At 43.9% G+C, this 13,923-nt stretch overlaps 1 protein-coding gene across 6 annotated transcripts in view; it reads left to right on the top strand.

Moving 5' to 3' along the window:
* Positions 1-9,089, top strand: part of PIAS2 (protein inhibitor of activated STAT 2) — a 62,115-nt gene extending 53,026 nt beyond the window's left edge. For 3 of the 6 annotated variants that reach the window (XM_045296108.1, XM_045296110.1, XM_045296109.1), the window contains exons 13-14: positions 1,770-1,807; positions 4,053-4,619. In XM_045296108.1, the coding sequence (XP_045152043.1) occupies positions 1,770-1,807; positions 4,053-4,619 (605 nt within the window). Of the gene's footprint in view, positions 1-1,769; positions 1,808-4,052; positions 4,620-7,114 lie in introns of those variants that run through there. The other 3 variants (XM_045296112.1, XM_004702969.2, XM_045296111.1) reach the window with 2 other exon arrangements.
* Positions 9,090-13,923: the final 4,834 nt, after the last annotated feature.

Raw genomic sequence — 13,923 nt, 5'->3', positions numbered from 1 at the left:
AACCATATTCAATCCCCAGGTGAGGAAGATGACAAAAGATAGTATCAAGCAAATCTTTCAGATCTTTCTCAATCGATTTTTTAAAAATCATTTTATTAGGGGCTCATACAACTTTTATCACAATCCATACACACATCAATTGTGTAAAGCGCACCTGCACATTCATTGCCCTCATCATTCTCAAATCTCAGTTGATTTTTATATCTTATTGCCACACATGAAATACATCACCAAAGAAAAACCAATTACCTGAAGAGCTGATGCTTGAAATGACGAAAATAGGGTGCCTTAATTGTAGTGGTAGTCCTGCAGATACAGCTGGAGAATTATATTTTAGCATTTTTTACATTGAAATTACAAACTGAGAATGTTTAAAATTTCAATCTTCAATGATTTAGCTTCAAATAGTCCATCAGAAATGTGCATTTTTTAACTTGATAGTAAAAAGTTTCTGTTATTAAAAGGAACTGAATCAAGTGTTTTAAAAAATCAGTAAGTTTTTAAGATGTGTTAAAAATAATTGATCTTAATTTAAAAAAATGATCTATAAAAGCATCTGAACTAAAACTAGAATAAACTATATAAAAATGAAAATGCTCATTAGAAGTGATACAAAAGATTGAGCCAATTAAGTGATAATTCAATAAACTATTTTTATAACATATATTTACAACTCTCCGGTGATATTACAAGGGCTAGGCAGATTGAAGCTAAAAGAATTTCACTTTTGTGAACAGCATTAATGTGAAGAGAAACCTCTGTACTGATTCACGTCACCTAATGATTATCAGCTCAGTGGGGAAGCTTGTTAGGAGTCCCTATGTTGGGTCTTCTAGCCCCTGCATCAAATGGTTAGTAACACTCGTGTGGAACAAAGATGTCAGCAATTTGAAATATACTCCAGAAGTGATTTAAGAAATGATTGGTGCTACCAATCATTTTATCACATCTTTTTAGATAACGTGTACTGTAATGTTTGTGAGTTCTGAAGTATATTGGTTATGAAATTATGAAAATATTACCTCCATCAGTAATCTCTGTTGAGCAAGTCTCATATCAGTCTTTCACTCTGGTTAGTAGTCATTTGGGGTTGACATCCAATGCCAGCATATACAAATTTACGAAACTGAGCAGAAGTGTGTATTACTACTTTAATGCTTCAGAATGGTATTAACATTCCTGTTTCTAAAGCATACTTGAAGAAGCCCGAGTCGGGTTTAGAAAGCTGCGAGAGCATAGAGCCCGTTAACCTTGAGATGGTTGGCAGTAAGCAGCAGCTGCTCAGCGCTCGCTGTGCAGAGCATCGGCCGGCCCTGCCTGCTGTGGAGCGAGGACACGGAGAGCAGTTGGTGAAATAGACGCCTGTCTATGGAGCGTGTTCTAGTTGAAACGCAGTATGGTGTATTTCTAAAAATAAATATCAAGTATCTTGAGAGCCTAAGGTTTTTTGGTTTGTTTTCATGGTCCAAATCGAGAGCATTATCTCATTATTCAGTTAAGTGATTGTGGGTAGGGGCATGGGTTGCAGTGATTGGCTTGTCCTTCTTTGGAACTTCGTTCCTGGGATGTTTTCTCCACTTGTTCTATCGGAATGTGCGCATCTGACACCACCACATTAAATATTATTGATCCTGCTGCAAAGTGCCCATAGGACTGAGTGGTAAGCAGATACCCCAAATGTTTTGTGACTTAAATATAAAATGATTTGGGGAAATAATTCTGGTCTTCAAAAATAAGAGATAACTATTAACAAAGCATTTTTGTTTTAGGTTTGGATTTTCTTTCTCTTATTCCAGTTGATCCCCAGGTATGTATCCTGAATTTAAGCAACTAATTTGTATTTTATTGTTGATTTTGTCACACTAACAATGACCAGTTGCATAAAATCAGGACAGTCAACTCTCACATTGATGAACAGGAAGTCCTGTGTGCCTATTTTACTAGTTTTCTCTAAAGAAAAAAAAAGATGCTGTTTTTCAGTTTATGGTAGCTTGGCTTTGAGACCAGAGTTTTAAGTTCTGTTTTATTTAGTTTGATAAGTCATTTGGCATTTCTCACAAGTATAGAATGAGGAGAAACCAGGCTAAGTGGTTTGACGTTAAAAGCTTCACAGTGATAATTTCTAAAACACCTTCTGTACTTAAAAGCATCAATCACTGATTAAACAGATTTGAATCATTAGTTTGATATTCAAACAATGGTAAAGGCAGTAACAGTGGAACTTTTGGGGTGCTTTGTACGTCACCCTTCTTTTCCTTGTCAAAGATTGTAAAAACTAGTATCCCAGTGGTCCAGCACAAAGACCAAGGAACGAGGGAAGAGGGGTGTCAAACAGAAAGAAAGAAGGAGAGACTGAGACGGGTTTCTAGGGAGGAGTGGAGGCAGAAGCAGGTGCCTGGGACGCACAGAACCAGGGCTCGTAGCAGCCTCCTGTGTCCATGCTTTGCCGTCAGTTGCACAAGCTGGGTGTGGAGTGTGTGCACCTTCTGTGCAGAAAGAAAAAATTCCTTCTTGCATATGAGTTTGTTGCACTAATAGATTCTATAATAAAAGCATCAGTAGCTTTTCTTAGGAAATGGGTGTTTTAGGCTTACACAAAAAGTTGTGTGCACAACTTTAAAAAAAAATCTCAGCACGTAGTGGATTTTTAATTTCATAGCTTAATTTGGCACATTTCATAGCAAGCCACTTGAAAAATCTGGAGGGGGTATGAGGCTAAGCCTTCGGATTGTCTTGGGCTCCTGAGATTTTGTTTAGCTTGGCCCCATTTTGCCCCACTAGTCCATGTTGTCTGCGGGTGTCACACACACGGAATAGTGGGTGAGGTGAGAGACGACGGCACCTGCAGCTCTAGTACTGTACGACCCACGAAGTGGGCCCTAGTGGTGGTGGGGCTGTAGCAGCGATGGCTCATTTTAAAAAGGAAGGGTTTCACTTGTTCACTACAGGCAGCCAAACATGGCCTGTAGAGGTATAAGGGATAAAATTTTAACCATCTGGGCTTTTGACTTAAATTCTCTTAGCAATTTAGTGGAAAGTAAGAGATTGATTTGCTTTTAAGATGGGACAATTCAACTGTGTTCTTCGTGCTTTAGAAAGGCTTGTGTAACAATTACTTTCCCTCGAGTCCCTTTGTGAATGCCGTTCATTTTATTATAAGCCAAGATATATGCCCACTGCAAACAGTGAATTACTCTGCTGAAAGGCAGCCTGTATTTAAATTGTTGCTTTCTACTGACTGGCAATTTAAACTTGGGGCTGTTCCCTTTATGGTCCTTGGAAGGTCATGTAGTCTAAACAACCACTGTTTTAAATCCTTTTCTGTAATCCGATACAGGCAGTCCCCAGGTTACAAACACCTGACTTAGTCCACTGTTATGAACCAGCCCGAGAAAAACCTACCCTGTGTTAGTCATTTGAGGTGTACATCCAGTGGTTCATTATAATAAATGATCACTACTTTTCAGCCTACGTGAAAGTATTCTGTTACTGCTGTGACTGTACCGTTATAAGGTGCCGCCCTGTGTCTTTATAAGTGTGAATGTTTTTATGCATAGGAGGGTACATCAGAATACTTTATTACAAAGACAAATTTTTGACTGACTGACATTAGCTAGCATACTGTACCCAACTGTTCCAACTTTCATACAAATTCAAAGACAAACTTAGGAACAGAATTTGTTCGTGATCCGGGGATTGCCTGTATATGTAACCATAGCTTGAATACAGTAAGTCCCTGGGTTAGGAACGTCCGGTTTTTAGACAACCTGAGAGAACACATACTTAAGAACAGACTGCCACAAGATCTCCTGTATTAAGACCTTGAGGTTAAAAATACTGGTTTGTTACAATGAACGGTGCGCACCCACTGCTTTCTGTTTGTGAAGCTTAGGGAAATGCGTGGCTTCAGCAGTTGGGTTCCTCGACTTGAGGGAGGAGAACACCATTGCCTTTTTAAGTTGGATCACATTGCCATTAACACTGTCAGGTGTGTACCTTTGTATCTGGCTTAAATGTCCCTCTTATTTACCCCTGTCACCGTGCCTCCAAAGCATAAGTCTGGTGCAAGCGCTGGAGATGCCTCAAGGAAAAGGGAAACCATCGCGACCGAAAAGGAAGTGGAGATCATAAAGCGCTCTGACAGAGGGCAGGTGCCGTCATCCATTGGAAAAGCCCTAGGCTACAGTCGGTCAACCATCGGGACGATTCTAACGGATAAAATGAGAATCATGAAGCACATGAAAGGCTGTGCTCCGATGAAAGCTACGATTACCACCAAGCGGCGCAGTGGTCTGATTATTGAGATGGAAAAGCTGCTCATAATTTGGCTAGATGATCAGAATCAGCGTAGCATGCCTATTAACCATACCTTAGTGCAAGAAAAGGCCCGGAGCCTTTTCAGGGACTTAAAAGCTGCCAGAGTAGCGAGTGAAGGTTATTGTGATGAAGAATTTGTTGCAAGCAGGGGTTGGTTCAATCGCTTCAAAGTGAGGGCAAATTTGCGTAACATTAAAGGGCAGGGAGAAGCAACAGGTGCAGATGTGAGTGCTGCCAGTGATTTTTCAGAAATGTTGAAAAAAATTATTGAGGGAGGTTGTCAGACCAAATATTTAATGTAGACGAGACCGGCTTATTTTGGAGAAAAAAATGCCTGAAAGCACATATATTTCAAAAGAGGAGGAAAATGCACCTGGGCATAAGGCTTCAAAGGATAGGCTAACGCTATTGCTGGGGCGAAATGCATCTGGGATTTCAAGCTCAAGCCTTTGTTTATCGCTCTCTAAATCCAAGGACACTTCATAGGATCATCAAGGCCTGTCTTCCTGTTATTTGGAAAGCAAATGCAAAGGCGCGGGTTACAATTGGCATTTTTGAGGATTGGTTCTTGAACCATTTTGTCCCTGACGTTGAATATTATTGCCTGGTTAAGAGAATTCCTTTCAAGATTCTTCTTGTGCTTGACAATGCACCCAGGCACCCAAGCATTTTAGATGACCTTCACCCCAATGTAAAAGTCATGTTTTTACCTGCGAACACTGCATTGCTGCTTCAGCCAATGAATCAGGAAGTCATCGCCTCCTTTAAGACATACTACTTACAGCGGACCTTCTCACAAGCAGTCAGGGCTACCCAAGACGATGTGATGAGCTTAAGGGAGTTCTGGAAGAATTTTGACATCTATGATGCCATCAAAAACATTGCCGATTCTTGGGATGAAGTGAAGCAGTCAAATATGAAAGAAGCATGGCACAGATTGTGCCCCCAGTTGGCACATGCTTTTCAAGGGCTCACTGCTAAAGTCATGGCCGAAGCCAGCAGGCTGTGGTTGATAGCGGTAATCAGCTGCAGTTAGACATCAGTGAAAGTGATGTCATAGAGTGGTCAACTCCCATGCTGAACGAACCAATAAAGACCTTACGGAGCCACAGCGGCAGATGAGCGCATTTGAGGAAAACAGGGACATCCAAACCCAGGCCTGAAAAAGTTGTTGAAGGAGTTGGCTGAAGCTTTCTGTCTCATCGAAGCGGGGATGGCCAAGTTAGAGGGACAAGACCCTGATGCTGAGAGGCTTGCCAACGCTTACCAGAAAGTTACCCAGGGCCTCAGCTGCTACCCGGCCATTTACAATGAGGAAAAGAAGAGCTCGGTACAAGCCCCTTTGGCGCCCGCTTCAAGAAATGGACTCCAGTAGTAAGCGCCCCATGCCCAGCAGCAGAGCCATCCCTGGCTCGTCCTCTGCAACACCAGCCTTGGCACTCTCGGCAGTGACCATCTCTCCATCAGCTCATCGTTTGGTTATTGATTATCTCGAGAATGGTTTTTTCCTTTCTAAACTTTTTAAGAATTGTTTTCTTTAGTGGTGTTTTTTACAGTACTGTATATTTAGACACATTCAAACACACAGGTGCTCCCCAGGACAGTACCATGTGGAGTCCTATTATCACTGTATTGTGTACTGTATCGTCCTGTTTTAAATGTTTTGGAAATACTTTCCATGCATACAAAGGTTCAATATGTGCTGTGTACCAAGATATACACTTGACTGACGGTAAGAGCTGTGTATACCTGTTCTGACTTTTCCTGCAAATCTGACTTAAAGACAGGCTTAGGAACTGATCTCATTTGTAACCCGGGGACTGCCTGTGATATATAGAACGGACAGGATTGAGCAGACAGCCTAACTGGCCTTCTTTTCATATGATAAAACTCACGATACACAGGAAATCTCATCCGTATCCAATAAGTAGACCTTTCCTCATTTTGTTAACGTCAGTGCTTTCATGTCTCACATAGAATGCAGTGTGGTGATAGGAACTCAAGCTCGTAACTCTTTACCTCCCTGTCCTTCTCTTGGTCAATGTTAGAATATTAAACCCAGTTTTCAGTTTGTTTGGGAATCAACTTGAGATGTGAACTCTTGGAGATTGGGTGTCAAGCAGGGTTCACAAGGAAAGTAGATCAGGCCTCTAAGCTTCATTCCCAGATTCTGTGATTTACATGCGATCATTCTTCTAAGCATATGGACCGTGTAGTCTCCATTTTGGAATGAATGTTGACACTTTAATATAATACAAGTATTGTTACTTGTGAATAGAGGAATCAGATGCCACCATTTGGCTGCTCAGTCAGCATTAGTCATACAGTGTGTCAGTGCTATTACATTTTGAAACACTTGTTGACTTTTACATTAGCCTTTTTGCTTTAATGCCATTGAAAATGAGTATTTGCTAACTTTTACAGTGTTGATTTAAAACCTAACTTAAGACATTTAATGAAGAAATTCTTACATTCCCTCTGAGTCATAATTGTTAGGCCAATATTAAACGACTTCTCAGTTATCACTGCCATATCTGTACTTTTACATATGTACTTGGTCAACAGTTGTACAGCTTTTCAGAGACTCAAGAATATGCCTCACTCTCTAAATAATGTAACATAGCTGAATTCATGCTACCTTATTCCCAAAGATGTGAAATTTAAAAAAACAATTTTTTTAAAATCCCAGTGGCATTTAACTGTGTGGAGATCAGTTGTGCATATCTAACAGTCTCTAGTCTCTTTGTTTAAAAGTCAATGTAGCCTCGTCCTCATCGGCATCATTGTTTGTTTCAAGCAGTACTGTCCTCCTATGTTTTTGGATAGTCTCACCTCACCCTTAACAGCAAGCAGCACGTCTGTCGCCACCACCAGCCCCCATGAAAGCAGTGCTCACGTTAGTTCATCCAGCAGCAGGAGTGAGACAGGGGTCATTACCAGCAGCGGACGTAACGTTCCTGACATCATCTCACTGGACTAAGGAGGACACATTCGATTCTAGGAATCATTCACCACAACTGCTCTCTGTTGGATCTTTGGTCCGTGGAACCTGTTTTGGGGGGCGGGGCAGTTACTTTGATATTTATTGAAACGTCAAACGGATTCTTTTGCTTTCTGAGAAACAAACAGATGACTGCAGCAAGGACCTGATGACATCTAAGGTGTTTTTCTTCAGATGGATTCTGAGTTCACGGGACTGGATGGATTCTACAAATAAGTTTTTTTTTAAAGAAACAAAAAGTTTTCAGTTGTTGTAATAAATGGCAATAACACTATGTAAATATTAAGTAAACACTTTTCTAATTAAGAAATACAAGATGTAATGGATGATTCTGGAATTGCAGCAATGTTTAACTTGGCGTGAAAGAGAGGAAGAAACATCCATGGCCGAGAGTCCTTTGCTGAATGGGTCTTTCCCGGGGGGCTCCCTTGAAGTAGGTGACGCCCGGGTAAACGCGGCCCAACCCTGGGCTCCTGCTTCTCCTGCAGCTGTGTCTGCTCCCATAGAGAAAAGGGCCGCGGTGCGCCTGGGTGCAGTCGCCACGCCAGAGGTGAAATGGGAGGGAGGTGCTCGTGGGCGGAATGTGTGGTTGGGTGTACATCCGGCTTCATGTGCATTGTTTCTGGTAACTACATTCTCAGTCGGGAATGGTCTAATTTGGGAGCTGGCTCTCTGAAAAAAAAAAATTTAAGCAGTCTGCTTGAGAAGTTTTGGGGTGTGGTGTGGAGGTGGGGGTGACAAAGTGACTTCTTCCTAAACAATCTGCCACTCTAACCAGGTTATACATAAGTATTGGTCTCGTGACCCTGACACAGAAATGTTCTAGATCACTGATTATATTCCTCAACAATATCTCGAGCTTAATGAAACAGTAGCTTTCTAACTTGCAAAACACAAGGAATTGGGGTTGTAGCAGAATTTAATATTTTGAGAAGGAAATCTTTCTTGAAACCATGAAAGAAAACAAAGTATTAGAAATGTTTGAAAGGAAGGGAGGATGGACCAGGACTCCCCTGGCTTCCTGGCTCCAGCCGGCCCTTGAAGACTCCCAGCCTTCCCTGCAGTCTGGTGGGTGCACCTCTGAAAGCCACTGTCCTATGGCTCTTGTACTTTTCAGTCACAAGGAAGGGTTTTACTGGTTAGAGAAGCACCGTGTTCATCCAGTTTCTGTTTTCCTTTGCTTTCACTTGCTTTCGCCCTCAGAGGGTTAATAGTAACCCAAGGTTGAGATTCTCTCCCTGAGCTGTATCTGTTTCCTTCAGAAATAACACCACCACCTCTTTTGATTTTCTCCCCCTTTACCTGGTTACTCAAACGGGAGGAGCCCCTTCAGTCTGTTAGACGAGAGCACCAGTTCTCCGTGGCCCTGTGATGATGCCACAGAGCTGGCTCTTCCCTGCATACTGCATGGGCGCCTTCTCCAGTCTCCCCGCTTTCTCCTAGGCTGCTTTGTTACTGGTTTGATGTCACTGGGTTTTCTACATCCTCCCGTGATTTTTACTACCCCTTCCAGAAGGCTGCTTATTGCAAAAGAAGTGGAAAATAACCGGGATCTCCCAGCAGTGAGTTACCACCACAGTTGCCAATTAGACCTTTGTAATAGTTAGATTTCTAGCCCAGGATTTAGTCCTTGGGTCCAGATACAGAATTTCTTCCTCGTTAAATTCCATGTTGCTGCTCTAAATACAGATGCAATTTCTGTTCGCTTTGTTACGTTTAAACTGATGTGTGTGGTATCATTTGTTAATAAAGACGTGATGTATCTTTGTTACCATTTTGTTCCCCTTCAGATTCTCCTACACGCCCACCACCACCACCCCTAGCCTCCTGTGCCCAGTTTTGCAACAGCTTTACAAGGGAGGGGGGGTCCTCCCAGAGGTTGATTGTGACTCTTCTCACTGTTGCCCCTTTGCCTTTGTGCTTGAGGTCTCTGGCCTTGCACAGGTTCAGTGCTCCCTCCCAGTGCCTCACTTGGAGTTGACCATTGGAATTTAATGCTTACAGGACACTTAACACACACACACACACACACACACACACATCCAAGTTTCTAATCTTAAAATTGGGGCTTACATTGTTTACATACATCTTTGAAGGTAAGTACTTTGTGCAGTCCATCTTTCAAGGACAGCTGTCTGCTGTGTACATGGATGTCAGCCACCCAGCGGCCATCTGGGTATCAGGTTCAAGGAGAGAACCTGCTCTTTGTTTATTCATCTCACAAGTCACTTGCCTGGCCTCTGTTTGTAGCTTCCTTTGGAAACATTAAGGGTTTTTCTCACCTCACCTAGGCACTCCTGGCTGTCACTGTCACAGGTACTGGGCAGAGCTGCTCACCCCCAGTCTGCTTGCACTCGTTCTGGCCCTGAATTTAGGTCCACTTCTGACCCTAGGGTAATGTGAAGGCCAGGCGACACGGCTGAGGTAGATTTGGCTTGCTTGGCCCTGATCATAGAGTATTTTTGTAAAGGGAGAATGAGCATCTGGTGAAGGTGGGTGGACCCTCTGCAGCCTGTCATTCCTTCAGGTGGGATTGCACGGAGTTGGAAGACAGGTAAGATGCTACACACTTGCACATGGACAATTCAGACCAACCTCCTTTCCACTAATCTTGGACTCTGGCCATGTAGCAGCCAAGTTTTGTTCTTCTGCCAATAATGGGATCATTTGTTACAAAGCTTTGACTATTAGATTTGCCAGTCATTTCCCAAAATAGTGAATTTAATTTCTAAAAATTTTAAACGGTTTTAGCTTTTAGTAAATACTTATGTAATTTTCCCTACAACTTTGAACCCGTTTCACTGGGATGTTGTACTGCACTACTGAGCTCTGGTTGGGAAAATGAAGCAGTGTACCATTCTGACATTGGATTGGGGGCCCTGCTTCTGCCCTGTGGGTGCATGGACTTGTCACTTAGGTACTTGATGGGTGATATGAACCGGATACACCACTTCTGCTACAGGTCTACGTGAACTTGGTAAAGTGGGTCAGAAATAAAACCTTTGGCTTAAGATAACCTTGGCCTTTGCCCCGAACCACAGTCCTAAAGAAAAGTAAAGCTATGTAAATACCAGTTAAGTATATCTTCCTGAAGAAAGTAATGCTATGTGTGTCAGTAACATGCTTATTGTGGCATTTAGACAATACTGGAAAATGGGTCAAAAGATAAAAGGTTTCTAATAGCACCTTACCAGAGGGTCTCTATTGACATTTTCCAAGAATATGCAACATTTATTTGTGTGTGCCTCTGCCCTGGTCTGTTAGCAGGAAGTAGCTGATGGAGATTGTTCACGACTGGGTCTGTCTCAGTGTGAAATACATTGATTCAAAAACATCAAGGTAGGGATATTCAGATGTCCCCAGAGTTTCAGTAGAGTACTGTTCAGAAGCCAAATATTCTTTTCACATGTTTTCTATTGACTGTTACGAAGTCTTGGCCCTTAGATTTTTCTGTTTTACCTTGTGTGCCTCGTGCTTGCCCTTAGCGCTTTGCTCTGCCTGTAGGCACCGTGTTGGCCATTATGAGCTCCCTAAAGCCAGTAGGATCTCCCAAACCAAACTGGGAAACGGGGAGGCTGAGAAGACTCCCATCTTCCTTGGTTTTGACTTCCGGAAGCTTAGCTTTTGTACCGAGTGCTCTCTCATAGAATAGCTCTTATTCGAATGATCTTTAAACTATTTAAGACGTTACCCATAGACGTAAGTGTATGTGGATTGAGTCCACAAACAGTGACCTTGTAGCACAGGGTAGTTTCTACCTGAGTAGAAAGCCCTGGCTTTGGTATGGGCTAGAATTGTATAAAAGGCCTGATCTTACACTTCAGAGGGCTTATAATCAAAGAAATCTAGCTTAACGTTTTGCTAAGAACATTACAAGAAGGTCTCACAACAGCCCTTCACAAGCACGTGGCATCCCTATTTTATCAATGAAGCATTCAAATAAAAATGCTCCTAAATTCACAATGAACACATTGTCTTGGGAGGCTGGCTCAGACCTGCCTCAAAAACCCACCGGCTAAAATACAATGAGGTCAAAGTGAGACTGGTTTAAAACCTAGTAAATGGATACGATGACGAGAATTGGGTTCAGGTGATGGCCACGGTAGTAAGTATGCCGGAGCCGTTTTGGGGAGGGACTCCGGCTTTGGTGACTGACTAGATGCAGGGGTAAAAGTCCATTTCCCAAGCCTGGGTTAACGTGGAGGGTGGCGATGCTGTTAATAGGGAATCTTAGCGTGAAGACTCACTGTTAGGGGCAGACAACGCGGTTGGTGTGTAGCTTAGGTGGCTTCTGGTATCCAGGAGACTCGGATTTGAGGCTGGTCTTCAGAGGAGGCGCTGGCTGCTGGCCTGGGCGGCGCAGAGCAGACCCCCATCGATGCAGCGTGAAGTCGGCGCACAGCTTCTGAAAGGCCCTCGGAGCACATGCCGCGCCCTGCCTTCATCTGTGCACGTCCCTTGGCGACCGTGTTTGGTGTCTTCTGTTCACTTGAACTCTTAGATGTTTCTCTTAGTCACTCCCAGTCACCCACCCACCACTTTTTTTAACCTGCTCAGCTACATGTCGGCCTTGGCTTTAGATGTCCCTCTTTCTGCCAAGGGCATGCCGTTCCCCCACAGCTGTCCAGCACGAGCTCTGTTGATATTCCACATCCCTCATGGGGAGGTCTGCCCTTCTCCTCAGCTGTGACCACTAAATCATTTCTCTCCAGGCCTGTGATAAAAATCTCTCCACCTCTGACGGCCTTGCAGAAGATTGAGTTCTCAGCTACTTCCTGCACAGGTAGCTGCCTGGTCAGCCCTGGGATTTGCTGAAGACTGGAGTCGCTCGCCTTCTGTGGAGGAGATCCGTGCCAGCCACACGAGCTTGGGAGACGGTTCCTTCCCTTCCAACAGTTTCTTCCCCTGAACTCCACCTACTCTAAGAGGCAGAATAGCCCAAGAGTTAACACCACTGGCCTTGGAAACTAATGGAAAGGAGTCTAAGCAAGAAAGGGAGGCTGGAAACAAGGATTGATTCTATTCGTGGTCCCTACTGTTCCACCATTTAACCATACCCCTTCTGGGTGCCCTTTATTGCCCAGCCTGGAGGGCGGCTTCCCTGCCCCTGCCCTGCACTATTCCCATCGTCCAGCGCTCCTCTGACATGGTACTGCAGTTTCCTTGCTCCTTGGATAAGATGCTTGTCTCCTCACAGCTGAAGACCATTCTCCATACCTTTCCCTTCTTCTCTTGGTTCACACAGGTTAGTCTTCAAATGCTGGTTCCCGTCACCGGGTGTCAGGCTTTGGAGCAGGTACTCTAAAGATAGCAGAATATAAAAAGCACCCAACTAACTCGATGAAATTAAATGAGTGGAAGCTGAGGGGCGTAATGAAAGTCGGGGCTAGCTGGGAAGAATAATATTACAAAAGCCAGATCATAATGAGCCTGGAGAAGCAGTAAAAAAGCATTACATTTTCATGATTAGTATTTTTTGTTGTGTTGTCCGGTCTGATTATCCATCCCCATTTTATAAATGTAAATATTCTAAGAGTGAGTGACTTGTTTAGGGTCATGTTTGACATATGGGGAGTGAGGCTTCAAAACCAGCTTCTAACCACTTTCTCTGGTTTTCCCCCATCATTCCATTTCAGGAGTGGTGTCCCCTTATCTCCACCACAGCACCCTGTGGGTAGCATATGTGGCATTAATCGCAGACTGATTGTTTGTCTGTCTCTCCCCTACTAGTTTGCAGGCTCCATGGGGGCAGGGATAATGTCTCCCTTTCATCTCAGCGTAACGTGGTATGTGGTCTTGAGTCGGTGCCAAATAAATGCAATGGCGAGTCTTGGTTTTATTTGACTTGCGTGGGTGCGCAAAATCGTGGGTACCAGGAGAAGGGAACAGGAACATGGAGCATGCTGGGTATTTTGCAAGAAGTTGGCACACTTGGGCTAGCACCCAGCCACCGGAGCAAAGGCCAGAGAGGTGGGGATGGGAATGTTCAATAGCTGGTGATGGGGTCAGACTGCAAGTGTGCATGGCCCGATAGACCCAGCCTAATGTCAACACAGACAAGTCTGGGGAAATCTGACATGTAAGCCACCTTGGGTTAACGTGTTAAGGGCCACCACCTCTAGGCAGCCAGGTACAGCATGCCAGTACCATTGTAGGTGTGAACAACATCACCTTTGGCCTCTCCACGGGAACAGTCTTAAATTATGGTATTCAGTGCTTCAGAACTCGCCTGAGAGTCTATTAGCCCAATGTCTCCGGAGGGCACGCCTACTTATGATAGGAATGATTCTCTCCTAGAGCACAAGGCCATGCTGAAACTTTGCAAGAGCTTAGTTTGGAACACTATCCACCCCCACTTTGCAGCTGTGGAAACATTCTTAGAGAGTGGCGGAGCCCATCCTTGGAAGCCTGAGTGAGAAGACTCCTGGAGAGCGGACACAACCAAGAGACAGTTACACTGAGATAGAAGACCCCTTCAAGACGGGAAGGGTGAGTGGCGTAAAAAGCTGCCGAGGCAGGCCTGTCTGGATAGGACAGGCTGGATGAACAATCTGGAGGAGAAAACAACGGGACTGACAGTTCCGGGGGGACATGGGAGAGGGGGA

Source organism: Echinops telfairi, unplaced genomic scaffold (assembly GCF_000313985.2).
Source record: "Echinops telfairi isolate 266 unplaced genomic scaffold, ASM31398v2 ScPeMD7_7400;HRSCAF=8409, whole genome shotgun sequence".
Lineage (NCBI taxonomy): Eukaryota > Metazoa > Chordata > Mammalia > Afrosoricida > Tenrecidae > Echinops > Echinops telfairi.
Note: the sequence above shows the minus strand (reverse complement) of the source record. Positions and strands in the feature narration are given on the sequence as shown.